The sequence below is a fragment of the Metarhizium brunneum genome, chromosome 2 (genome assembly GCF_013426205.1).
Source record: "Metarhizium brunneum chromosome 2, complete sequence".
Classification (NCBI taxonomy): domain Eukaryota; kingdom Fungi; phylum Ascomycota; class Sordariomycetes; order Hypocreales; family Clavicipitaceae; genus Metarhizium; species Metarhizium brunneum.
Window position 1 is genome coordinate 6763890 of NC_089423.1, and position 25771 is coordinate 6789660.

Consider the following 25771-nt stretch of genomic DNA (forward strand, 5'->3'; position numbering starts at 1 on the left):
CCGCTGTTGATTCGGGCTCAGACGCCGACTTGCAGCGGCACGGCAAGCCTTTCCGTGGCGAGACCTGTCATCTAATAATATTGTATTGACGCGACACCAACTTGCTACACGGACGCAAATTCTCACACAGTACCTGACATCTACGGCATACGTACACCGCCAACGACACTATCGAATGCGCCCCTTCTCTTTGCATACTGTCAATGTCAACTTTTGACTTTCTGCGCCCCTGTGGATTGCAGGAAACCGGCTCTTTGGCGTCTTGGAAAGGGGAACTGCGAATGCCACCGTCATCTTGGTGTGACACTTCTAAAGTCCTCTGACGGAATCAGCTACGGTCAAGGCAAGGCTGCCGTCGGCGCTGCTACCCGTGGTTCGTGTAGACGAGGAGTCAAGGTCCAAACAAAGCGGTGCACACCATCAAAGTGAACCACCACAGATCAGCCCGACTTCTACCGACCACCATCAACACTCAACGTACTTTCATTTGCTCGCCATCAGCCGGTTGGTCAACCCCGGATTGTCAACTGCCCCATCCGTCTTTCGTCCGCCATCTCCATTTCCGCATTCGCGAGTATTTCCCAACATGGAACTACGGGGGGCTGCCTCCTCCAAAGGCAGTCCGGATACTCGAAGCATTCTCACTTCAACAATGGCCAAAATTAGCACTGGTACCAGCTCCCCCCGCAAGTCGTCCTTTCTGCAGCTGCAGTCAATTCCGCCCCCCCTGCGGCCGCTTGTACGCGCATACCTGTTGGGCTATGCGTCTGCCGTACTGCCGCGACTCTTGACGCTTGTCTTGCAGCATTTGTCCAACAGGAAGCGGAAGACGCCCAATTACGCATTACCGGAAAGAGACGAGAACACCTTTTTGGAATCCGCAAAACATGTTCTCAAGACTGGCTTGGATCCTTGCCGATTTCCCACGTTTTGTGCTGCCTTGGTTGGAGGTGCCACTCTATTACAGGTTCGTCGTCATTTTTATTTCACTGCTGCAAAAACATCTCACTAGCTTTATCAATCTCGAGTCACAAACTATCCTAGCATCTCACACACCACGTTTCACCCCACATCTTTACCCCAACTACTACCTTGAGACCCCGATCCCGGTACTCGTTCTCCCAAGCTTCACCACACCACCCCAAACCTAGTCTGCTCTATCCCCAGAAAATCATGTCAACACGGATCAAAGTTAAAAAAAAACATTGCTATCCTATTAGCTGCCTTTATTCCCCTGCGCATTGTTACTTTTAGTGGCAGCTTATAGCGGGAGACAGAAAGTATTTGACCAAATCGGGTGCCCAGGTATCACGCTTCATAATATATTACAGTATATTAGTGTATACCTCTTGGTGGGCAAATATTCTGCTATACATAGATTGTGTTTTTCACGTTTGCTCTCTCTACACCCCTGTTAACATTCATTGGAAACAAGGCACCCTTGAACAAGATCATAACCCGCGCCGCCACAAACCTTGGCAGTGTTGCCAAACTAAGGTACGTAGGATCGGATCTCCGGCCAAACTACCAAGTTCCGTCCTGGAGTTAAGCTAACCTCCACGCTCTTGGGATCTCCACTACAGACTCAGCAGATTTCTTGCCACGTTCGTTTCTGCTTGGTTTAGTCTAAAGCTGTTACAGTCTAAAAAGCCTACATTGCGAAGGCGCGCCGGATCATCTACAACTCGATACGTCGATCCCGCAACCGGCAAGAAACTTGCTGGGAGAACGGTGGACCTGACACTGTTCGCGGCAACGCAGGCCATAGACGTTATTGTCGGCGAACTATGGGCACGACACAAGAGCCGGCGCCTGGCCGCGCAAAAATGGACCAAGGTACGAAATTATACGGCGCGCAACTCACCGCTTTGCCCCAGTTTGCAAAGATAAAAGCTCGTACAGGCAGTCTTGCGTGCTATTTTGCCCCTGCTGAGCATGCCCTAGCTTATGCTAGACTAAACTATTGAGTCTAGTCGAGTTTTGCTAATCTGTCAAACACAGGTCGAGGCTTTCATCTCTCAAATGACTGACCCAGTTTCATTCGTAGCATCCTGCGCGCTCATCATGTGGGCTTGGTTCTACGCTCCTGATAACCTCCCACGGGCATACAACAAGTGGATCACATCAGCTGCCCACGTAGATATTCGCCTCATTGAAGCACTGCGCCGTTGTCGGACCCGCGAGTTGAGTTATGAGAAGGAAACAGGTCAGGCACATCTCCTTGGCACCATGTGTACAGACCATAGCCTGCCTTACGAATGGGGCGATCCATGCAAAACTATTCCATTTCCTTGCGATATAGTTCATATGGGACGCGGCCCATCGTGCGAATATCATGCCTGGCGACGATTCTGGCTCTCCTGGAAGTGGTCAATGTATACATACCTCCCTCTCGCCTTGGCCCTACAATTGCGTAAGCCGAATCGCGACTCTCTCAGGACCGCACTCCTCTCAGCCGCCAGATCATCTGCCTTCTTGGGCACTTATATTACGCTATTCTATTACGGCGTCTGTCTTGGCCGAACCCGCATTGGCCCCCATTTACTGGGAAAGGATGTCGCTTGTCGACAGAAGATAGATGGCGGGTATTGCGTGGGCGTAGGCTGCTTCCTCTGCGGATGGAGCGTCTTGATCGAGACTGCAAACCGAAGGAAAGACATGGCCCTATTTGTTGCGCCCCGTGCAATGGCTACGCTGCTTCCCAGGCAGTACAAAATGGAGGTGCAGTGGAGAGAAACGCTGGCGTTTGCCTTGAGCACGGCAGTGGTTTTTACCTGTGCGAGAGAGAACCCAAGGAGGGTGAGAGGCATGTTGGGTGGAATATTGGGACTTGCAATGAAAGAGTAAGTCATGTATGAGTGTGTACAGTAGGAACATGGCGGCATTATAATAATACTTGATACGTAGTTTGTAGATCATGTGTATATGCGGCGGGTGAACAGTTGGCACCATGACTGAATATAGCATTGTGAAAGAGTGTCAGATGCACATTCTACATCGCGCAATTACTGACAACACTCTCTGCGTGTGCGTGTTGCTGCTGTCCTGGCTGCAGACGTATCACATGAAGTTGGTATGGGATACACGAACACGGTGTGAGCCGTGGTTTCCTATTCGGGAATCTTGTGTACAATTTCGGCAGCCGCAGACTGAGAGTTATGCCTTGAGATCCCGTGATTTAGTCATAGCAAAGGTAAACAAGCTTAAACTCCCCAATTCATGCCTCCGACAGTTTCGCTTCGGCAGCTCACCTCTTTGCTAGATATTATTGATAGCTCGCACGCACACCGGGCACACAAGCACCAGGCGCACGACTCTGGGCATTAATCATTATGGATTCCAGCGAGGAAGCTTATCACCGACGAAGGTGCCTTGTCCAGGACATTATTTGCTCCTTTGGCCTGAAGGTTTGTACAGCCAACTCGCAACCTATATTCGTCCCCCTATTTTGCACAGACACGGTGATGCACTGGTGATGCATTCTGCGCCATCACTGTGATATCAGGCGCCTGAGAAGACGCAAGCTAATAACAGAATCGAACAGAGCGAATCGGTTACTCCAGTAGAATACGTTGGATACAACCCCTTTCCGGTCAACAACTTCATCTACAAGGTTGCGCTCTCTTCGCCCGCTACCAAGGAGCATTTCACGAGAGCAGGACACCAGACATGTGCTGTATTGCCCCCTTTGACAGGTGAATCTACTGTCATTGTGAGGTTGAGCAATCCGACGTCTATGGGGATGAATAACACGAACCGCGTGGAGAATGAAGTTTGTGCCATGGCGGTGGCAAGGGAAGCCATGGCGAGTGTTGAGGGAGGAAGGTATGATGCCATAGTGCCTCGTGTTTATGCGTGGAAGAGCACTCGAATGATGGCCGGAGATGCTCCCGAGCAAGGATTTGGGTGGATAGTCATGGAGTACATGGAGGGTGAGGTGTTGGATATGCTATTCGGGGATATGAAGTGGGATGAAAAGAAGAGGGTCATTGGCGAGATTGCGTGCATTTTTGCGGCTTTCCAGAAGGCGAAATTGCCCCAACGAGTCGAGCTCCATGGAGGAATGACAGTTCGGGATGGAGATATTGTTTCGGGGCAGGCTACGATGCACAAGGGCGAGCCGTCGGGATACGTTGGCCATTGGAAAGCCAGAATCGACCACGCGTTGGAGCAAGCTGACGAGAGCACGCTCATCAACGGTTGGAAAGGAGGCGTCCGCGAAAGAATTGAAAAGTTCAAAAATGACAAGTTGGGAGTTCTTATCCACAACGGAGAAGTCGATACGACCTTGCTTGGACTTGTCCACAACGATTTCAGTATGTACCGCTCTCCACGCTTCGCTGACCCAACGTTGACACCCTGAAAAAAAGCCGTAAGCAATATGCTCTATAACCCACATACGAAGCGCATCACAGCGCTTCTAGACTTCGACTGGTCGTCCGTCACCCACCCCGCGCACGAATTCTTCACGTCCTTTCGTGACGTACACGGCAGGGTCGATGAAGCTTCCGAAAAGCTGCGCAAGGCCATTTTTAGCGGCGACTTTGGTAACCACCCTGATGAAGATGAAGATCAAGAAGCGTGGAAGTTGGCAAAGACGTGGGATGATGCCCTCAAGCAGCATGGTGGAATGAGACCTTGTGACTTCCAGGGAATAGAGTTATTGCAAGGGCTCTGGAACTTTGTTTACTCTATCTGCCCGTTTGAGTTGGGCAGCAAGGTTATGCTCTTTCGAAGATCAAAGAAGGAGAGTGAGGCTGCAAAGGAGAGGGTTGAGGGCCAGATTAGCAAGATGTTGAGCGGCTGGGGCGTCTGAGGGGAGTAACCCATGTCTTTGATATCATGAACCCCAGAGAAGTATGTAATTTTTTTTAGCGTTGAGAATTCGTTGCCCATGTGGCAGGTAGCTGTACGAAGCAGTTACCTTGGACGACCACACTCCAATAGGGTGTAGTACAATTACAGAATGCAGACTTGTTCAAAAATTGGCTTGCTCTAAATTTCCGGTAGTCGTGTGCCTGTGAGGCTGTGGCAAACGGACTCAGTCATCCGTTTGCCAATTCTCTTATTTCTGACTTGCTGCTCACCTCTCACTTATATATAGTGGTTGATGTTTCCCACTGCGCCCTCTCTTTTCTTCCTTCTTGCATCTCTAGTTTTGCTTCCCCCTCTTGGCTACATCTATCTCTTCTTGCTCCCGTGAGACCATGTGAGTAATAATTCTCTTGGCGGTAAGCATCTGTAACGAGGCATAACAAACTCATGGTATGAAGCACAATTTGTCACCTGCGTCACCTGCCGGCACAGCTGGCCAAGACCATCCTCAGCATGCCCATCATGAGCATCCCTGATCTGAGGATAGATCCCTCTGAGGCTCTAGAGTAAGTCATCTTCCAGGTTCCGTACGGTAGGCCTTGTCTCACACAGTTCATATCACAGCTTATGTGCTGCAATGGTCGATGTCGTTGTTGGCTCCGAACTTTCGAAAAGATTCACCGTCCATGAAGGGCTGTTGATATCTGACCTTGGCAAAAGGAATTTTAAAGATCTTGTGATAGAAGAAGAAGATGGGCATAAATGCATTTTCTTGCAAAGCCACAGCCCAGCGAGCTTCAAGGTATATGTCAACTGGTTGTACCGCCGCAGGATTCCTATACCAGTCCAGGCTGTCAAGACTTCTTCCGCAAAAACCCGGCGGGATGGGATGGAAACATCATGCCAATTTCTTGGACTTACAAAAACACCAAAAAAGGATCACTACTTAGACAAAATATCGCTTGCATTTATGCTGGTAGATGTATTCGTGCGCTACGGAAGCGGGCAACAGCTCGAAAAGCTGAAGCCGGCGCAAGATCACCTTCGAGAGTTCCTTGTCAATCTCGCTCGCGATCTCGTCACAAAGGATCTGAGGTCTGGATCCAGGGAATACAGAAGTCAGAAATGGTTCAATGGTCAGGAGGAACCTTCTCCTCAGTTCCTTTTCGGTGTCGTCCTCGATCTCTTGCCTGATTACAAAGTTTTACGGTGAAATACAAAAAGCGTACACACGGAATCAATGTCAATTGTGTATGCTTGAATATTCCCTAACGTCTGGTGGAGTTGGGATGTGATGGATACAAAGCAATTACATATGTAGGCTCGGGGTACTGAGACCTGGCATGGCAGTAATGTCACTAGTATAAGATAGCTACCAAATAGATTGCGTTATCGTCTCACCTGACGCTCACTTTGTGACCTGGAAGAAACACTGCCGACTGTCAGTCACCCTGTGCACCAACACTCCTGGTATAAAACTCCTTCACTCTATTCACTTCCTCTCCCTCTACAACCTCTTCCTCACACACACACACTCTCTCTCTCTCATCACCACCTGCCAGCCCAAGCCCATCACACATTCATTCTCATACATTTCATCCATTTTCACCCCAGCCCAGCCCTTACAGCCAAGATGCCTCCCTTCAAGAAGTGGGAAATCACTGCTGAACTTGACCTCTGCATGGCCATCATTTACACCGGCGGCTCAGTCGGTTCATACAAGTGGCCTGAGATCCATGAACTCATGGTCAAGTTTGGCCACGACTTCACCAAGGATGCTATTTCGTACGCTTCCCCATCCTCCCCTCTACGATCTATACACTTGGTCTCATCCCTCCTTGCAAGACATGCCACCGGCTAACACGCACCAGACAGCACTTCACAAAGGCCATCCTCAAGAGCTTCAAGGACCGACATGGCCTACCAGCCGGGAAGCTAGAGTCCATGACCCCCACCAAGACGAAGAGAAAGGCGGCCGGTGATGTTGAGGAGTCCCCTTCCAAGAGAAAGGCGAAGTAAGACAGCGCATGAGCTTTGACTACCTTGGGTATGCATTCTTCCCTGGGCACACGGGTATATGGCACTGTATACTGACGAGTGGCAGGGCTGTGCTGTGACGTGGAAGATTGATACCCGGATCGCAGTGGATTCCACGGCGTGCAGATGGATGAAAAGGTACTTGCTTAGGAAATAACGGGAGAAGTAGTCAATAGCTTTGGGGGGAGACAGGTGCGTGTATAATGGCAAGGGATCCAGATGGGTATCTGTAATGAGAAACACAGGGTACCTATATCGCACGAACAGAGCTACGTAATGGAATCAATTCATCAAGTTTGTGGCATCTAGTAACTCGAGATCCCTTCCATCACCCCATGCCCAAAGCCCAAACGCCAGAAAAAAGCCCAGTCATCACTTCGGACGACGACCGTCCAGTCTGTAACCTTCACTGGGACCCTTCTTGTCAGGCGCCTTGCTCTTGTCATCCGCCTCGCCCTTTCTCTTGACGGTTCCTCGGAGACTCTGTCCCTGGCCCGCAAAGTGCGGCCGTTTGGAATCCTCCTGCTCCTGCTCCTTCTCCTCCTTGGTTTTCAGCGGCTTGTACTCGTACCCAAAGAACAGCTTATTCGGGGCCAAGCGCAGAGGTGCCGGCGCGCCAGTTCGGCTCTTGGGCGCAGTTGGTTCGGCCGGGACGGGCGTTGCCGGCTTTGGCGTCGACGTCTTGCTGCCCTTCTTTGTGAGGCGCTGGCCCTCGCCGACAAAGTTGGTGGGGTTGCTGGTGACGGAGGGCGCGATGGAGCCGTAGCCGATTGCTTGGGCCATGGTGCCCTGGCTCTGGACAAGGCCGCCCGTGGGAACGCCGCTGCGAGTGCTGCCGGGCGTGTTGGTGCCGCTTCTCCTCTCGGGCTCGACGTAGCCGACGGGGGGCGCGAATTCGACCGACACGTCCGTCTCAATCATGCTGACGCCCATCTTGTCCGTCTCGGGCTTGACATCCAGCACCGCCACCTCGTATATCTCGTCGTTGTACTCAAAGTTGAACACGTCGCCCTTGGTCAGCGTGGCAAAGTTTCTAAAGGCCCTCTCCAGCACAGCTTTTGGATCACTAATTTCTAAAAAGTTGACTGATTGGGGCTGGAGCTTGACCATTTTTGCCAGTTCGAGCGACGTGGTTCGGATCTGAATCATGTCGCCCACGTCCATGCCCAGCGTCTCCATCATCTGCAGCCTGTTAGTCTGCGAGAACCGCACATGTGGTCATGGCCAAGTCATCACCCACCCACTGGGGAATGTATGCCCGTCCCTCTTCTGCGATAAACTCCAACACACCGGCGTGGGAATGTCTTCCCTTCTCCCCGTTGATCATTTCCATCAGTAGCGGCCACTGCACATGCAGCTTTGAGACCTTGTCCAGGGCCGAGGGCGGCAGAATGATTTTGGAACCATAGTTCAGCTCGGGTCGCTCAGCTCCGGGGGCCATGACGACGGGGTAGCACCTGTAGTACTCGTCGAATCGCTGCATCACCGGTCTCCGGCCGCGGGCCATGTTGTAAAGGTGTTCCGGGTTGGCCGGATCGAAGCCACCGCCAAACCCGGGTTGAAACTGCGATCCAGTTAGCCAGGTTGAAGTAATCATGAATAGGGCTGAAGGCTGGAGCTGACCATGGCGACGGGTTGCCAATCGGAGCAAGTTTTGTGGGTGAATGCTTTCTTGAAGAGCTTGTTTGCAATAGACAAGCAGTTTTGGGTCTAAAATCGACCACCGCGCGGGGAAAAGGTGTCGGACTGTCGCCGCTTATATATTCACGTGGTTGAACTGGAGGCAGGAGATGGTAAGTTAAAGTCGAAGCTTGAAGTCGGTGCTCGAGGCGTCAATGTGGGGTGACGTGGAACATGACATGCAACGTGAACGCCAAAGGCAGCTCTACGAATGACGCAAAGGTCCTCTGTGGCGCGCAACAGGGGGCATCTGGAGGTGTGGCTCAAGCTTAGCACCACGATGCAACAAGGGTTGCGCTAGCGTTGAACTTGACCTTGTCCAGATGTCAAATTCAGTTGACATTTATTTTCCATCCATCGGGCCCGGGCCCCAACTGCATAGATTCAAGTCGCCATCACGCATCTTTAGAATCACCTTTGAGCGTGGAGGCATCGACTCTCGATTGGTTCATTCTTTCCATTGCTACACAAAGCCATTTTCGATCCCTTGCTTCACCATGTCCTCGCGGCATTCGGCGGCGCGGCCAAATCGAGCGGGCGAGGACTTTGCTCGCACCCACCACGGTGAAGCAGGCGGCGACAGTGGCAACGCCAAATTTGACGTCCGAAACCCGTCCATACTGGCCCCGGACTCAAGAGAGGAAGATGCCATCCTGGATGCAGACGTCATCGGCAGCAGGCACTCCACAAAGCGCGGTGCCGTAAACCTAGACGGCTACGATAGCGACTCGGATAACGAAACATTCAACACCAGGGCTGCAAGCCGCAAGAAGGGCAAAGTCGATATCAATGAGCAGCTTGACAACTACGATGCCGCAGGTTCTGCAGCAGCAGCCTCGGGGGGCAATGTCAATGGTGCGGACGAGGACGAGGACGACCAGGACATGTTTGCCATGGGCGGCGAGGCGGACGCACCCAAGGAGGAGGAGGAGGAGGAAGATGCCGATTTTGACAAGTCTGGAAAGAAGAAGAAGGATGTCCGGTTTCTTGATGCCGCGCAGATCATGGGCCAGGAACACGGCAGCAAGAGTGGTGGCCACGTGAGGCTCGATGACCAAGACAGCGAGGACGACGAGGCGGAAGCACAGCTGGCAGCCCTAGAAGAGGGCGTAGATGAGGAAGTCGGTGCCGGCGGTCTGAAGCGTAATGCGCCAAAGGTCGAGGCCTTCAACTTGCAAGCGGAGATGGAAGAAGGCCAGTTTGACCAGTCTGGCAACTACGTGCGCAAAGCAGCCGACCCCGACGCCGTACACGACAACTGGTTAGACGGCGTGAGCAAGAAGGACATGAAAAAGGCAGCTGCCGCGCATGAGAAACGCGAAGCAGAAGCGCGACAGCAGCGCCGCGAAGAAGCCGACGTCCTCGTCTCAGACATGCTCAAGACCCTGATCCTGCAGTTGGAACCGTCAGAGTCGCCCCTCGAGGCCCTGGCTCGGCTGGGCAGAGGCCAGACCAAAACCAAGAAGATACCCAAATGGAAACTCAAGAAGATGAACAAGGGCGCAGAAGACATGGAGGTGGACAAGGAGGTGGACAAGGAGGACTCTGCCCAAGACGCGGAGCAGACGCGGATCAAGGAATCCATCAATGCCATCACTGACGCGGCTGACAAATTGCTCAGCCGTGACTACGAAGAGGTTTACGACCAGGACCGCGAGCTGCTCATTCGGGCATACCGGCGCGAGACCGGGGAAGATTGGGTCGAACCGGCGTCACGGCATCAAGATGTCGAGCACGAGGCGACTGCCACTGCTGAGCCGCCAACCCAACAATGGGAATTCCGCTGGACAGATGGCCGCGATGGCGGAGCGAAGCAAGGCCCGTTTGACAAGGCGACCATGAAGGCGTGGCAGGATGCCGGATATTTCGCACAGGGCATCGAATTCCGGAGCGCTGGCAGCGGTGATGACGGTTGGACAGCGACGGCCACCTTTGCGTCCTGATTATTCCATGCGCGCCGAAGCGTGCGTCATCCGCCATTTGCTGGCGTCTCAAAGCGCAGGATTTTGCTGATGCTCGAATGAGGCATGAGCCAATTTTGGGACTGTCTACACCACAATAGAATGGACGAACTGGCGATTGTCTCGCAAATTATCTGCCGTGTAGGAGGGAAATATTAAACATGGCACACTGGTGGAGACGGTTTCATGGATGGCAAGACTAAGCATTGGGCCCAGACACGGGGGTTGACACACGGGCAGGTTGCCCCGGTCCAGGTGGAAGTTTACGATTGAAAACTTCCGAAGAGCTTGTATTCCCTGTGGGCAAAGTTCGGGACGACGAGAACTGTTCCTGGTGTTCCCGACGACGTCCCCGGGCGGACGCGGCTGCAAAGGCCAGAGCCGCCCGCAGCCGTGAAGCTCCGGGAAAGATGGGCAAAACGGGCGAATGGATGGCCAATGCAGATGAACCATTTCCCGCCATGCATCCGAGCCGCCCACGCGACCAGAGGGGCCCCGGAATTAATTAGATTGAGGCCATCGTGAAGGCATTCCGCTGCTGAGAGTGTGACAGAGCTGGCGTCGGTACATTTTGGACATGTCTGGACCGTCTGATTTTTTTCGTCTCCTCACACACCTGATCCTGCGTGAGTCAGCAGCAAGTCGTCACCGCGACCGGAGACACGTTTTGAGTGATTTATCATGGCTATTACTCGCGGTCTTGCTGCCAGCAGGCATATCTACAACACGATAAGGCCAGCAGGGCCTACCACGGGGGTACATGGACGCCAGGCTGCGACAACCATGGAACAGCGGGTACCCCTCATGTCCTTTTTTTTTTCTCTCTCAAGGTGGTGCTCATGTGCTCGTCGGTGTGGTTGAGAGAGCGTTTCTATTAACGAATTGTGTCCCCGCCGGATCCGTAAAAAGACGCATCGGCTGGGTGGAGCAAGGCGAGGCCCGTCAAAGCATCATCAATGGCTGAGCTCATTCGATTCCTCATCAAATTACATGGCGCAGGGAAGCATCGCTGGCGAATTTTGCCTTTGCGGTGGTGCATGCAAGTGGCGGCTGGCTGGGATATTGGATGGCGACTTGCACGACCACGGCGAGGATGGACATGAAGCCCGCGGCGTCTGGCATGGCAAGGCAAGGCAATTGAAATATCGTCTCGTTGAATAGCGTGAATAGTAGTACCGCTCGTGTATCAGAACCCGGCTCCGTCTCACGGTGCAAGTGTGAATGATGCATGCACCCGCTTGGCCAGGTTTGCGTGCGCCAGTTGTTGGCCTCTGACGTCTGCTGGCCTCAACAGTCCCGACGCCGTGGCCAGCCAAGACGCAGCCAGTTGCGCGCCCAGCAACACACCAGACAGACACCCCAAGCACCGTCGACCAGACCCAAGCTCCCAAGCTCCAGGGACATGGACTGACCACTATTTTGTCCCGCCTTCCCTCCGTCCCCTCCGACTCCATCTTCTTCCCTCTTCCTCTTCCTTTTTCTTCCTCTCTTCCCGCTCTCCATACAACTTCACCATTCTTCCCACCAGGCACTTTGTCCGGTATGTATCCCGTCCTGCATTGGCTGAGCAGAGCTTGACCACAGCTCGACACCAGCTCTGTCTCTAGCTTCCTAGACTCCCGTACTGACGTCCAAGCTCCAGCTCTCTCCATATACACACACGCAAAATGGCTCCCGTCAAGGTTGGCATCAACGGTTTCGGCCGTATTGGCCGCATCGTCTTCCGCAACGCCGTCGAGCACCCCGAAATCGAGGTCGTGGCCGTCAACGACCCCTTCATCGACACTGAATACGCCGTGAGTTGTCCCCTTTGCCCTCTTTTTCTGCCGTCGTGTCCGAGTGGGCTGTTTGGCTTGCCCCTCCCCCTCCTTCCCTTGGGTAGTGGCCCATTCACTGCCCCTCACTTGACTCTGCAGGTCCATGCCACCACAACAATTCCAGCTGGAGCCCCACGCCAGCTTTACTCTTGCGAATGCCGCCTTGCTGACTGGAACCCGTTTGCCATGACCAGGCCTACATGCTCAAGTATGACTCGTCCCACGGCATCTTCAAGGGCGACATCAAGAAGGAGGCCGACGGCCTCGTCGTCAACGGCAAGAAGGTCAAGTTCTTCACTGAGCGCGATCCCTCTGCCATCCCCTGGAAGTCCGCTGGCGCCGAGTACATCGTCGAGTCCACCGGTGTCTTCACCACCACCGACAAGGCCAAGGCCCATCTGGCCGGAGGCGCCAAGAAGGTCGTCATCTCTGCTCCCTCTGCCGATGCCCCCATGTACGTCATGGGCGTCAACGAGAAGACGTACGACGGCAAGGCCGATGTCATCTCCAACGCTTCCTGCACCACCAACTGCCTGGCTCCCCTTGCCAAGGTCATCCACGACAAGTTCACCATTGTCGAGGGTCTCATGACCACCGTCCACTCCTACACCGCCACCCAGAAGACCGTCGACGGCCCCTCTGGCAAGGACTGGCGTGGTGGCCGTGGTGCTGCCCAGAACATCATTCCCAGCAGCACCGGTGCCGCCAAGGCTGTCGGCAAGGTCATCCCCGACCTCAACGGCAAGCTCACTGGCATGTCCATGCGTGTTCCCACCGCCAACGTCTCCGTTGTCGACTTGACTGTCCGCATTGAGAAGGGTGCTTCCTACGACGAGATCAAGGAGGCCATCAAGGAGGCTGCCAACGGCCCCCTCAAGGGCATTCTCGCCTACACCGAGGACGATATTGTCTCCTCCGACATGAACGGCAACACCAACTCCTCCATCTTTGACGCCAAGGCCGGCATCTCCCTCAACAAGAACTTTGCCAAGCTGGTCTCCTGGTACGACAACGAGTGGGGCTACTCCCGCCGTGTCCTCGATCTCCTTGCCTACATTGCCAAGGTTGACGCTGGCAAGTAAATTTTGCCTTTGATTGCTACGACAGGAACCGACTGCTCAATATCCTGCATCGGGAATGTGGCTTTGGCAACTCCATGGTACTTTTGGCTGCGGTCCCCGAGAATGGCCTCAAGGGATTTTTTTTTAAAGAAAATAAGAGAGTAACCGAATGAAATCAAAATCGAGTTTAAACTGGCAGCTGGGGACTTAAAATTGTTTGTAATGAAAATGAACAAAATATTCCCTGGACATGGTCCGGTGGAGGCAGGGGTATATATACAGCTACTTGAGAATAGATTGCCTGTTTCTGTCCATTGTATGTCTGAGCTTGTAGTGGTGGGCGTAATGTCCGTGGTGCCGGAGTTTGTCTTCCATTACGTGTAAAAATAACACGTTTGTATCCTTTACTCCAGGCATTGTCAGTTGCCCGTCATTGTACACTGTCTATTCGCAGTACTGCTCTGATTACGTCAGTAATGTAGTTCAGGAGTTGCACATTGGCCCCGGTGCTGATTTCATCAATTTCCATTCATCTACTGCTACTTTGCACGGTGCCAGACCCAAGCCATGATCCACGCCCATCACCACCTCCTTGCCAAACACATCGCATCTGGAAATCAAAAAAGCAAATGACGCTCTCCCTCTGGAGACGGCGGGCGAAAACGTATGAAACGGAGGGGATATCATGGTACAGGAATGAAGAAAATAAGGGAAGAGGTGGAGAAGGATAAAGAAAAAAAAAATACACCGAGGGGCGGGCGGGGGATGTCCTAGATGGCAGAGCTAGACTTGATACCGTGTGTTGTGCTGGGGGGATGAAGAGAAAGATGTGTTCAACTAAAACGCCGTGGATGCACAGCCCGTCCCGGGCTTTTTGTCCTGTTCCCGCTCTCAAAAACGTCCTGACGCCTCGTGTTTTTTTCAGTGTTGCTAGCGGGATTCCGCCTGGCCCTGTTTCTCTCATAATACATGGACGGCTGGTGGGTTGTGCCGCTTGACGCACCAGCCGTCGGGGTTTTTTTGGGTGCATACAACCACTGTCGCCGGTTTCATCGGCGGCCGGGACCCGGTGGCGCGGTCCAAAGATCCTTGAGTGACTGGGTGGGAGCCCAGTCGATCTTCTCCTCGGCGCACCATAGTCGCAGCACGCGCAGTGACGCATCGGCAACGTCGTCGAGCGTGGACCACGGATGCACGTCGATGCGAAGGCGCGGGTTCTGGATGGTGGAGGAGACTTCGTGAACGCGCGGCCATATCTTATTCTTTTCGCGCAACCTCCCGACAATCTCCTTGGCGAGTGCATCATTGAGGCTGTCAAAACGGATGTAGCACCTGATCAACTCGTCCAGCGACATGGCGTGCAGCATGAGGACCATGGCATACAGCGGTTGGCTGTTGCTGACGTCGCAGCGGCGCATTTCGTTCTTGAGGAACTCAATCATGGGAAGCATGCTCAGCCATGCGCGGTGATCTCCAATCTTGTGGTCCATGCCGCGCCAAATGTCTGCTCCGTAAAACGCCATCATGAAGACAATGATGCTCTCGAGGCTCAGGACAAAGCCAGACTTGACCTTGGCCTCTCCAGGTTTGCCCCTCATGCTCCCCGTGTCGCCGCGGAACCTCTTCAGCGTTTGGTCTGCTTCGTGTTTTAACTTTTTTCCCACTTCCTTCAGCCGCTCCACCTTGTCGCTCATAGCCTTGGCCTCTGCGCTTGTTGCCTTGGGAGCAGCGTCGCTGCCGTTGGGACGACGGTCTGCAGGCGCGGCCGCCGACGCCGAGGGAGTCGAGTTGACTGCTTCCGTTGGCGTTTGCGCTACAGAGTTGGTCGAGCTCACTCGTGACATGGCAGCAGGCTTCTTGGATGGTGTTGCTGGCGTGGCGAGCTTCGGATGTGTCGATACGTCCGACGACCGAGGCCGCTTCATGGCAACTCCATCAGAAGCACCAGTCACGGCCCCAATAGGTCTCTTCCTTGCTGGAACATGTTGCCCTGCTTCCTCGCTACCGGCGCGAGTCCGCTCATTCTCACGTTCTGACTGGCTTTGAGAATCTTTGCGACGTGCTGGTGCGCGACCAACAATATCAGCAAAGCTTGCTCGCAGTGCCTTGGGCACATTGAGAGAGACAATCAGCCTCCTGCGGTGGCCCAGTTTATTCTTCGGCTTGCGATCGTTATCGCCATCCCTTTTTATCCCGAGGGCGTCCCTGCCGTCTCTGCATCTCTCATCTGACGAGTCCGATGCAGCCTTTTTTCGTCGTTTCAACTCTGCTTCTATGGCTGGCGGTAAAGTGGGTGATAATAATGGAGGTATTGTCACTGCGGGTCTAGGCTTCTTGATATCCGTCTTCTTTTGCTTCGGTGTCGCTGCCGCCGCTTCACTTGGGCCGTCCTGCCTCTTTCTGTCTTTTCTAGAGCTCGGGTCGTCATTGTCGCCACGCGAGGGCCTATCCTCGAACCCTAGATGCAAAGGCGACAGCAATGGCGGTACGTGTGCCTTTGTTGAGGTGTCTGGCTTCATTGGTGAGGTTCGGTTGGCGTTGTTTCCACGCGCCCCGTTTAAGGAATCGCCGCGAGGTCGACTAGCCGGCGACGTACTCCGTCCAGAGTTGATGCTGCTCTTCAGAATAGATCTTCCATTCAACAACGAGGAGGACGAGGGCCCCCGATCGTCTCTAGAGGCAGGAGCAGACCCATCTCGATCCCTACCTCTGTCTCTATCTCTGTCCCTATCTCGCTCTCTCTCCCTGTCTCGCGATGCTGGGAGAGGCTTTTCTTTCCGCCGTGGCGCCTCGTCGCGATTGGATTGCGGGCGATCCTCAGGTTTCGGCCGTTTTTGTGGGCGCTCGTCATCGGCATCAGGCATACGTCGCTTGCCTGCAGGTGAGGGGGGGCGTGGAGGTAACGATGGGGGTTTGGGGGGGAGCCTGGGGGGGAAAGGCAATCTTGTTAGCTTTGTAAAATTGACTACAGAGTTTATCATCAGGCCATGCCCACCTTGTGTCAGCAATGTTGTGGTCGCGAGTCGGTTTCGGCTTTGCGCCGGTAGACTCTGGCTCCCGTATCCTTGGGCCATCCGGCCGCTTGGGTTCTTGGCGCGGTGGTTTGTTGGTGCCATCGGCAACTGCAGGGGCGGGGGTAGATGTTGCAGAGCTGGTGGCAGCCGCGGCACGTTCGCTCTCCTTCTTTTTGGTAATGGCGGGCTCCGGGGGCGAAGCAGAGGCGACGAGGCCAGTCTTTTTGTTCTTGTAGTCGCTCAACGACAACTTCTTCTTCTCGCCAGTACCGGTGCCCTTTGCGAGCGTGCTGACCTCGCGCGGTACGGGCTTGACCGGCTCTTCTCGCATGTCGTAGTAGGGTCGCGTGAACAAGGTGCCACGGTCGGCCTCGGATAAGAATGTCAGATATTGCAGACGGGTGTTGTGCCATTCCTCGAAGCGCCTTTTAGCGCCACGAGATTCGGCCGCGTCGTCCTCGGGCGGTGGGCGATATCGCCAGGTGGGATGAAAGGCTAGATGGTGCGGTTTCTCTGGTAGAATGCGCTTGGAGAGCACCTCAACCGTCTTCGCCGCAGCTTCCATTGTTCGCGGGGCGTGACCATGCCGGGAGGCAAGACGCGGCGGCGAGCGATCGAGCGCAAGCGGCGGCAATGGCGGCGGAAGCGACGACAGTAGCAGCAAAACACGCGGCTACGTCGTCGCACGAAATGAGGCGGCTCTCCGGCTGAGAAGACGGTTGAATGGACCGAGGGCGCGAAACGCCGTGCGGTAGGCGATAGTGTAGGATCGTAGCCGCGAGGGTAGCAGGTCGTTGGAGTCGTGACCCTGGACAGAAAGGATGGGGTAGATTGGTGTCGGAGCCGGCGTGGATTTTGTCGTCCCACCACGGTTGAGCCCGAGTCCACCACGTCGCTGCGACGATGGACCTCGAGTCGGAGGATTGTATAGGCCTTCTCTTCGACCACGAGGAACAAACGAGGCAAACGAGTGGATTCGCAGGGCAGCAGAGAAAGAGTTCAGCTGCGCAAAGCTCGCTCCCTTCCCCAATAGCCAACAATGGGGGCGGTTGCGATTCAGCGCGGGCCGAGACAATGGTCGACGGAAGCCCACTACATTCGAGGTAAAAGAAAACACGGGAAAAAAAAAAGACGGGGATGGGGTTGGGGCGAAATGCGGCCGACTTTTTGGGGCCTTGTCACTCGTCAGCGGCCAGCGTCAGTGCCTGGGACAGTCTTTGACCCCGTCGTCGGTGAACCGTCTTGGTTGGCCGCGTGCAAGATGGGCGCCTTCAACACCCGGCTCGCTCCCAATGGGGGATTTACGCGGCTGTCTAGCGATTGAGACTGGGTACCCTCCGTTGTTGGTTGCTGGAGGTGAGTTGATGTCGGATGTCAGCGTGATGCCTGCCAGTGCCAGGCCACGGGTTCGGGTGGTTGTGGCTGGTGATCAACCCAAGATGCTTTCCCACCTGGGCAGGCCCGCTTTCTCGCCGCACCTTGTCGATTCGCGTCCTCGGAATACTCGTGTGCTCCGTACCACACAGTGCGCGTGAATTGGTGCAGGATTAACACATGCTGACGGCTGACGATGTCGAGTAGGTCGAAGGGGATTAACAATGTGAGTAACCAAGTGGGTTTGCAGCATTCCTCCGCCGCAAATGTGAGGAGTGCCTGCCAACTTTCGGTGGAAGGTGCCTACCCACGTACCCTTCCTTGCTTTGACAACGAATTGCAAGGTCACCCTGCGTGCACATGGGCCCTAGACTCAGGTACCAGGTACAAGAATGCCGTGCTTTGATACGTCAATACGCAATATCGCAATATCAAGCACTCAAGTGGCATGAAGAGAATGCTTTCAAACTCCATCCAGTGTCCCTGCTGGCGGGCGGGAACGGACCAAGCAAGCGGACATCTGGACGAACAAGCGACGAGATACTCGAGTGACCTATGCGCTAATCCCGGGTGTCATTGGATTGTGTAAATCCATTCCTTATGCATCGCGCCCCCGGACCAGATAAGTGGGCACGATGCCATCATTTACTCTACTTTATAAGTTTATCTTTCATGTCCATTTCAGTTGACGGAGCACACGCCATGGTGCAGACAAGCAGACCGGGAGGTGACCGAGGATCATTTACAAATGCTGCGTCGCGAAAAAGCCACGGAACACCCAAAGCATACCATGCTCTCCTAACCATTGTTAGTATGACTATTTAATTCCTCACTGCATGTCTTCATCTCTCATGAAAATCTTGCCAAGAGGCTGTGGACGGGAAATTTTCATTCGATCGGTTCCAGTCCATTAATCAATTAACGTCACCATCGTGGCCATGCACGTCACTTCACCAAGCCACATGGCCATGACTGACACATCGGGCCTTTGATTCACAAATATTCAGTCATTCGGTCCATTGTCGGGCTGATGTAGCAAGTACAGCGAGTCAGACCAAGATACACAGGAAAACAGCTGAGCAAACTCTCCTCAATCACCATCCATCCAACACTCAGTAGCAGCAACCCGCCCGTTCATGTTTCTCGCAATCTTCTTCATCGCCTATTTATGCGCTGCCTTACGCCTCTTCGAAACTCCGTCGCCATTCGAATTATTCAAGTGTGCCTCAATTGTCTCCAAGCGAGTCGTAAGCGAGGATATCTTTTGTAACGGGCCCGGAGGCAGGTTATTAGTTATGTCTTTGATGATGTCTCGGTACAGGTCTTTTGTGGTAAAGTTTCCTTGCCAGGCACTGACAGTTTGTAGTTGCAACTCCAATTTCTGGAAATTTGTCTCGGCTTCTTTTGAAATACGCTGCAGACCGCTGTCGAGGGACGATAGTCTCTCATTCCACGAGGTGCCCAGCTTGCGCTGCTCGCCAATTTTTTGGTCCAGCTTGTCCACCGACGTGGAAATACTATTCCTCAGACCGTCTATACCCCGACGTAACGCTGACACCTCGGCAAGGGACTGGTCGGCTTTAGCAGCTGCACTTTCTCTTGCAATTCTTTCCTTGTCGACAAAAGACCCCAGGTCGTGAGCCACCTTTGTTAGCTTCTCCTGCATCATGCCTTTCAACTTGTCGCCTAGAGAGGCAGATAGTGGCTGAAATTTTTGGTCAAATATTTCCTCGATTTCCGTCTTGTGCCTGCTCGCCAGCTTGGCTTGCGCATGTTGCCCGCCGTCGTCTGTTTGTGCTGACAGTTTCAGTTTCAGAGCATCTTCAATGGCCTTGACTGCCTCCGAGGTTGACATTTGCTCTTTCGAGTTTGTGTGGACTATTTCCATGCACGAGTCCAGCCGTCTATGCAGACCGGCAATGGACTGTGGTGCCCCATCAACAGACTCGCATTGCAGACTCAGCTTCATGATGTGCATCTCATCCGTCACGGTTTCCAGACGCTGCCTGGTCTTCATGCCAGGGTCATCGTCTTCAGTTCTCCGGCTACCGTCCTCTACGCCTTTTGAATTTTCAAATGCCGAAACAATAGTATCAAACCGTCCCAATTCCCTAGACAGAGCTTGCGAGGTCATCATGTTTGAGGCGAGATCATCCATCTTCTTCGAAAGCTGGTTCAGCTTGCGTTCGAGTTCGGTCAACCTGCCATCTGACCGCAGCCTATCTTCCATAGTTTCTTCTGTAAAGTTGGGTAGCCTCTTGTCCCAACTTCCAAGCCTTTGCTCCAGCTCTTCTATATGCATCTGAAGCCTGGCGCTCTTCTGTCTTTCCTGTTCAAGGCCAATTTTGAGTCCTTCTGTTTCTTTTCGGAGCTGCAACTGATTTTCATTGACAATTTGAGTGAATGCCTCTTCCAGGCAGGCACTAAACTTCTCGTCCAAAGCCTTTTGGAGGGCGTTTAGACGAGCATCGACATCCTCGCTCCGTAAGGCATTGCCATGCGTCGTTTTCAGTAGCTCTTCATTCTGTCTGTTTATAAATGCGGCCAGATGAGTAAGCAGTTTCCCGTCAGTGCCGCCAAGTCGTTCGCAGCTCTTTGTCTTCTCCCTTTTCCACTGATCGATCTGCAGCTTGAGGACCTCACGGTGGTTCGAGCTCTCAGGGGCTCGACAGCGTTCAAGCTCGGTTTGCATCTTCTTCAAATTCTTGTCTTGTTTATCTCGCTGCATGTACCAGTACATTCTGTCGCAGAGCAGCTCGACCAAGTGCTTGATGTCTATGTCCCTCCGCAGGTGACCCAACGGCGGGGGATGATGCTGCATACTGGAAGACGGCCCTTGAGGATGTTAATAGCCTTGGATGTTCGCCGTGAGCGGCCGGATAAATAGTAAATGACGCACCGTGTTCAATAGGCTTCGCGTTGTTGCGAAACGAAGACATGGTCCCGTGGTCGTGATTGGGCTCGTTTGTTGCTGACGTCAAGGTCTCTTCGCGTGGCCTGTCGTGATACTGTCGGTCAGGCTCATCCGAGGGGTGATATCGAGGGAAATATTGATTCCGAGGTCTAGACGGTCTGTTTACAGAGCGACGAAAGTTGCCCGGCCGTCGTCGGCTCCTGCGCACCATTTTGCTCCTGCTTTAACAGCTGGCCAGTCGTCACGTGGGTTTGGCGGCTGGCAAGGTTACGGCAGTACAAACGCAGATATTGTGATACAGATGAACGAGCTCCTAGTACCGTGCTTTGCTTTATTGATGGCATGTAAATACTCTTGTTCTTCTTTTAGGTGTTGGAAATGCGGTGGATGCAAAAGTAGGCAAAGTCAAGGTACGATGCTGCAGCCCAGTACGTCGTTATCCGATTCCCTGGGCTTGACCTGACAAACATGTGACATCAACTGAATTAAAACAGCATTATGAATCACTGCAAGTGCCCAGATGCCTTGTGGGTTGCAACATGCAAATTGCTCGGCAGGCTCACTCTTTTTACTACCTAGATAGGCACGCCGACAGCCTACCACGTACATGGTTATCAAGTTTTATATAATAATGAGCAAATGTATTTTCTTATAAACTACCTAACTATATATATTAGGTGAAATAATTAAAAGGATGAGCGCACCTAGTAAAAAGAGTGAGCCCGCCGAGCAATTCACTCCGGTATAGCAGAGAGCATGTACAAGTGCGGGTGGGTGCAAACGCCGTATCCACGGTTTGCAATGTGCACATAAAGGACAGGAAGTGTGATAGGAATAAAAGTAAGCATGGCCCACGAAGTGATTTTCTTTTGCGATGCGTTTTTCAAATGTCATGCTATTGACTTGGGACATGCTATGTTGAGCTGGTTTTTCGCACTTGACATGCGCAAAGCTGCAAGACTTAGGAAGAGCGAATCAGGTGGCAGAACTCATGCAACATTGAACCCGTTTGGGCGGAAGCCAAGTCGCGAAATTTTTGTGGGTCGCGCTTACATGACTGGTCCAAAGCGAACCCAAGCGACCCAAAGCTCTGCATAAGCGCAACCGCCAGCTGCAGGCTCGAGGCTGTCGCAGCAGGGCAATTTTCCGAGGGTGAAGGCTTGACTCTTGACCTCGTGCAATCTGCCTCCGCCAACATCAGCCAATTCGAAAGAACCATCCCAACCATGGCTGCCGTAAGTCATGCCGCAACTCGGCCGCCAAATCGCAACAGCTGGGAAACTAACTGTTTTTTGTCTGCAGCCATTAGTGACCGTCTCCGAATCCAAGGACCTTCGCGGTCTCAACCTCATCGCCGCTCACTCTCACATTCGCGGCCTGGGCGTCGATGCCACCAGTCTCGAGCCCCGAGCCGCGTCGCAAGGCCTGGTTGGCCAAGAAAAGGCCCGAAAGGCTGCTGCTGTTATCCTGCAAATGATCAAGGATGGCAAGATTGCAGGCCGTGCGGTCCTGATTGCCGGCCCTCCCAGGTAGGAATGCCATGGACGGGGGACGAGACGACACAGCGTGTGTACAGGGGAAAAGTTTTTTTTTAAGTTTTGCTGACGCCGTCTCAACCTTGTAGCACCGGCAAAACGGCCATTGCCATGGGAATGGCGCAGTCTCTCGGCCCCGATGTTCCCTTCACTTCGCTCGCTTCGTCCGAAATCTTCTCCCTCGAAATGTCCAAGACAGAGGCCCTCACGCAGGCCTTTAGAAAGTCCATCGGTGTCCGCATCAAGGAGGAGAGCGAAGTCATGGAGGGAGAGGTTGTCGAGATCCAGATTGATCGCAGCGTCATGGGAAGCACCAAGCAGGGCAAGCTCACCATCAAGACCACCGACATGGAAGCTGTTTACGACATGGGCAGCAAGATGATTGATGCCATGACCAAGGAGCGCGTCATGGCCGGTGACATCATCTCCATCGACAAGTCTTCGGGCAAGATTACGAAACTGGGCCGGTCGTACGCGCGATCCCGCGACTACGATGCCATGGGCGTCGACACCAAGTTCTTGTCGTGTCCCGACGGCGAGCTGCAGAAGCGCAAGGAAGCCGTGCACACTGTTACTCTGCACGAGATTGATGTTATCAACTCGAGGACACAGGGCTTCCTTGCCCTCTTCTCTGGCGACACTGGCGAGATTCGAAGCGAGATTCGAGACCAGATCAACACAAAGGTTGGCGAGTGGAAGGAGGAGGGCAAGGCTGAAATCGTCCCCGGCGTCCTGTTCATTGACGAGGTGCACATGCTTGACATTGAATGCTTCTCATACATCAACCGCGCCCTCGAGGACGACCTGTCCCCCATTGTCATCATGGCCAGCAACCGCGGCAACTCCCGCATCCGGGGCACCAACTATCGCAGCCCCCACGGCCTGCCCATCGACTTCCTCGACCGAGTCGTCATCATCAACACCCACCCTTATGCCTCGGAGGAGATCAAACAGATTCTGTCTATCCGCGCACAGGAGGAGGAAGTCGATGTTTCACCCGACGCCCTGGCCCTGCTCACCAAGATTGGCCACGAAGCCGGCCTCCGATACGCCAGCAACCTCATCAGCACATCACAGCTGGTTTCTGCCAAGCGACGCGCCAAGCAAGTCAGCGTCGAAGACGTCCAGCGCAGCTTCCAGCTATTTTACGACCCCGCACGTAGCGTCAAGTTTGTGGCCGACTCTGAGAAGCGTCTGATTGGCAACGATGGCGCCGTGGACTTGTCGGTGACGAATGGCTCAGCTGCCGCCACGGAGAGGATGGATCTTAGTTAGGATAATTGGAGAGCGAGATGAATTTGCTTTTTTTTTCTTGGCAGATGAGGGCTGGATGGCGTTTTCGGGGCAAAAACTTTGATGCCGAGGAAGTTGGGCTTACGTTACTCTCTTTTTTTGTATGTTGTGCGTCGTGTACAGTAAGATTTGGCAAGGAAGGCCTAGATAGACCCCATCAAATCACGCATATTAAATAAATCCCGGCATTATTTTTTTAAATGCAATTTTCCCTTTTCCCGTGGTGCTTGGCATCAGATGTCGCAGAAGGATGTCAGAAGGATGTCACAGACGAATGGCACTCTAGATGAGGCAGCATGAACAACGACTTGAAAGTTTTACCATGGAAAACCAGCGTAACGCGTCAACAGGACGTAATTTATTTCGTTTGTACCATAATCTCAATCCACCCTCAGTAGCAAAATTCAATATCCCTGTGTTCAGCCAAATAATCCCCAATCAAAATTCCGTGCTGCAATAGCCGTCTCCATCCCAAAAGCACAGAACATGAGTGCCCAAGCCTCGTAGCCATTGACACGAAGTCCTGGACAACCAGTCAGTGCCCGCCGCATACAGCTACACTTCTCGGAACACTTACTTTTTCTTATTTTACTCCGCGTCCTGCTTGACACGCTTGGCCTCGGGTTCATCCTGGTCATCATCATAGTACTGCTCCTCCTTGACGGAGATTTGGTCGTCAACGTCGTCGAATTTGGAAGGCTTGGCCTTGGTAGCGCGAGTCTTGCGCTTCGGCGTTGCCTTGGTGGGCGTTGCCGGGACGCTGCCGTTCTTGGTGTTCTTCTCGGGGGAGTCTTGGGTGCGGCGAAGCTTCTGGATGTGCTGGCTGACAGGGGCGTTAGCGGTGGATGAATCAAGTCTCGTGGGGACCAAGGCAGTGACGATTTGGGGGCAAGGTGAGAGGGAGCGTACTTGACGCCGTTGAAGGTGGTGGTGAAGCCCTGGGATTGCATGTGCTCGGCGACTTGGACGAGGAAATCCTTGTTGGGCTTGGTCACGTCGATCATGGCGCGGAGGAGGCCGAAGTGGGAATGCTCGTCCCATTTGTGGGTGTTTGGAGCGCGAGACATGATGAGAGTGGAAGGGGTGAACCTGCGTCCGAGGCACGAGATGAAGAAATATGTGTTGTTGAAGATGGTTGATGGTTACAGGGCGGGTGATGTGTACAAGGCGGCCCGGGGTGATGTGTAAAGGAAAGGGAGTGGCAGATGGAGAGGGGGGAAAAGTGAACAGTTATATAGTCGCAAAGGTGAGTGACGGTATAGAGAAAAGTGAGCAGCTTGGGGAGTAAAGGTTATGAGCGAGGACGAAATGAGAAAAAACTCAGCCAAGAGTGAGCGTAAAGCTCACCACCACGTTGATGCAAAACACGGAACAATAAAAAAAGAGGGAAATTCACCGAAGAGCACTCTCTGTGAAAGAGTACCCGCGAGCACGCAGCTCGTTCATGATCCCGGCGATTTGCTCACTCGTAAAGTTGACTTGGTTGAACACAGCCAGGAGGATATCCTCATGGACACCCTCGTCCCATTTCATGATCTGGCGGGGCATCTTGATGTGAAGCAGATGAAAGACGGGCAGAATGTAAACGAATAATAGAGGTAGGGGGGTTGTGAAGGGTAGAAAATGTGAAAGAGGTAGAACGGGCGTGGAACGGGGATGATATAATGCTGAGATGTGAGAAGAGTGCAGCTGTGAGGAGAGGTGAGAGTGTAAAGGCAGATGCAATCCGTGGCAGATTACATTTACCCACCCAGAAGTATACACGAATATATTGGGGTATAATGCGCGACAGCCAGGTCCGTGGCCTGGTGAAATACTTTTGCCTCCCACTGTACAAGGACAAGAGGTGAGAGCAGCGTGAGCGTGGGCTGCCATGGCTTGTGTGAAGAATGAGTGCAGCTGCGATGAGGAGATGAAATTGCAAGTCTCACCGAATGCCCTCCCAAGTAACTTCGTGCTTTCGGGCCTTCATGCGGGCCGCAACATCTTTGCGAATCTCGGCATTCATGGCATTCGCCTCGATCCCGGCCTCGTAAAAGGCCACCACAAGGTCGTGGAGGAAGTTTGGGTCGTTCCAGTGGCCGCCGGGTGCCATTGTGTCGTAGCAAAAGGTTGTGATGAGCTGGGGGGCGTGGCAGACGGTGCGTTGCAAGGGGCAAAGTTAAAGGGAGGTGATGAGTGGAAGACGAGTGGTCTTTTTGCGATGTTGGAGACGCGGGAGGAGTTTGGTTGGAGGCGGGTGGACGGCCGTCATGAAAACGGCGTTGCAG

The 25771-nt window shown here is 53.4% G+C and overlaps 12 protein-coding genes across 12 annotated transcripts; 7 read left to right on the plus strand and 5 right to left on the minus strand.

The window, feature by feature from the left end:
• Positions 1 to 586: 586 nt before the first annotated feature.
• Positions 587 to 2847, plus strand: G6M90_00g050130 (uncharacterized protein; the record flags this gene model as incomplete). Its single annotated transcript, XM_066130482.1, has 4 exons — positions 587 to 967; positions 1436 to 1497; positions 1584 to 1836; positions 2002 to 2847. The coding sequence occupies 4 exons, from the start codon at positions 587 to 589 to the stop codon at positions 2845 to 2847; spliced, it is 1542 nt and encodes a 513-aa protein (XP_065986602.1).
• Positions 2848 to 3332: 485 nt separating this feature from the next.
• On the plus strand, positions 3333 to 4816 carry G6M90_00g050140 (uncharacterized protein; the record flags this gene model as incomplete). Its single annotated transcript, XM_066130483.1, has 3 exons — positions 3333 to 3407; positions 3545 to 4316; positions 4371 to 4816. 3 exons carry the CDS (start codon positions 3333 to 3335, stop codon positions 4814 to 4816), a joined length of 1293 nt encoding a protein of 430 aa, XP_065986344.1.
• Positions 4817 to 5328: 512 nt separating this feature from the next.
• On the plus strand, positions 5329 to 6028 carry G6M90_00g050150 (uncharacterized protein; the record flags this gene model as incomplete). The annotated part of the gene is made up of 2 exons (XM_014689636.2): positions 5329 to 5381; positions 5440 to 6028. 2 exons carry the CDS (start codon positions 5329 to 5331, stop codon positions 6026 to 6028), a joined length of 642 nt encoding a protein of 213 aa, XP_014545122.2.
• A 420-nt stretch (positions 6029 to 6448) lies between these two features.
• On the plus strand, positions 6449 to 6834 carry G6M90_00g050160 (uncharacterized protein; the record flags this gene model as incomplete). Its single annotated transcript, XM_014689637.1, has 2 exons — positions 6449 to 6600; positions 6687 to 6834. The coding sequence occupies 2 exons, from the start codon at positions 6449 to 6451 to the stop codon at positions 6832 to 6834; spliced, it is 300 nt and encodes a 99-aa protein (XP_014545123.1).
• A 390-nt stretch (positions 6835 to 7224) lies between these two features.
• On the minus strand, positions 7225 to 8478 carry UFD1_1 (Ubiquitin fusion degradation protein 1; the record flags this gene model as incomplete). The annotated part of the gene is made up of 3 exons (XM_014689638.2): positions 7225 to 8034; positions 8093 to 8416; positions 8476 to 8478. 3 exons carry the CDS (start codon positions 8476 to 8478, stop codon positions 7225 to 7227), a joined length of 1137 nt encoding a protein of 378 aa, XP_014545124.2.
• A 551-nt stretch (positions 8479 to 9029) lies between these two features.
• Positions 9030 to 10475, plus strand: G6M90_00g050180 (uncharacterized protein; the record flags this gene model as incomplete). The annotated part of the gene is made up of 1 exon (XM_014689639.1): positions 9030 to 10475. The coding sequence occupies one exon, from the start codon at positions 9030 to 9032 to the stop codon at positions 10473 to 10475; it is 1446 nt and encodes a 481-aa protein (XP_014545125.1).
• Positions 10476 to 12160: 1685 nt separating this feature from the next.
• GPD-1 (Glyceraldehyde-3-phosphate dehydrogenase) lies at positions 12161 to 13392 on the plus strand (the record flags this gene model as incomplete). The annotated part of the gene is made up of 2 exons (XM_014689640.1): positions 12161 to 12289; positions 12505 to 13392. The coding sequence occupies 2 exons, from the start codon at positions 12161 to 12163 to the stop codon at positions 13390 to 13392; spliced, it is 1017 nt and encodes a 338-aa protein (XP_014545126.1).
• Positions 13393 to 14420: 1028 nt separating this feature from the next.
• Positions 14421 to 16950, minus strand: G6M90_00g050200 (uncharacterized protein; the record flags this gene model as incomplete). The annotated part of the gene is made up of 2 exons (XM_014689641.1): positions 14421 to 16296; positions 16367 to 16950. The coding sequence occupies 2 exons, from the start codon at positions 16948 to 16950 to the stop codon at positions 14421 to 14423; spliced, it is 2460 nt and encodes an 819-aa protein (XP_014545127.1).
• A 1971-nt stretch (positions 16951 to 18921) lies between these two features.
• G6M90_00g050210 (uncharacterized protein) lies at positions 18922 to 20884 on the minus strand (the record flags this gene model as incomplete). Its single annotated transcript, XM_014689642.1, has 2 exons — positions 18922 to 20594; positions 20659 to 20884. The coding sequence occupies 2 exons, from the start codon at positions 20882 to 20884 to the stop codon at positions 18922 to 18924; spliced, it is 1899 nt and encodes a 632-aa protein (XP_014545128.1).
• Positions 20885 to 21899: 1015 nt separating this feature from the next.
• RVB2 (RuvB-like helicase 2) lies at positions 21900 to 23483 on the plus strand (the record flags this gene model as incomplete). Its single annotated transcript, XM_014689643.1, has 3 exons — positions 21900 to 21908; positions 21976 to 22202; positions 22298 to 23483. The coding sequence occupies 3 exons, from the start codon at positions 21900 to 21902 to the stop codon at positions 23481 to 23483; spliced, it is 1422 nt and encodes a 473-aa protein (XP_014545129.1).
• Positions 23484 to 24089: 606 nt separating this feature from the next.
• Positions 24090 to 24568, minus strand: G6M90_00g050230 (uncharacterized protein; the record flags this gene model as incomplete). Its single annotated transcript, XM_014689644.1, has 2 exons — positions 24090 to 24324; positions 24411 to 24568. The coding sequence occupies 2 exons, from the start codon at positions 24566 to 24568 to the stop codon at positions 24090 to 24092; spliced, it is 393 nt and encodes a 130-aa protein (XP_014545130.1).
• Positions 24569 to 25428: 860 nt separating this feature from the next.
• On the minus strand, positions 25429 to 25596 carry G6M90_00g050240 (uncharacterized protein; the record flags this gene model as incomplete). Its single annotated transcript, XM_014689645.1, has 1 exon — positions 25429 to 25596. One exon carries the CDS (start codon positions 25594 to 25596, stop codon positions 25429 to 25431), a length of 168 nt encoding a protein of 55 aa, XP_014545131.1.
• Positions 25597 to 25771: the final 175 nt, after the last annotated feature.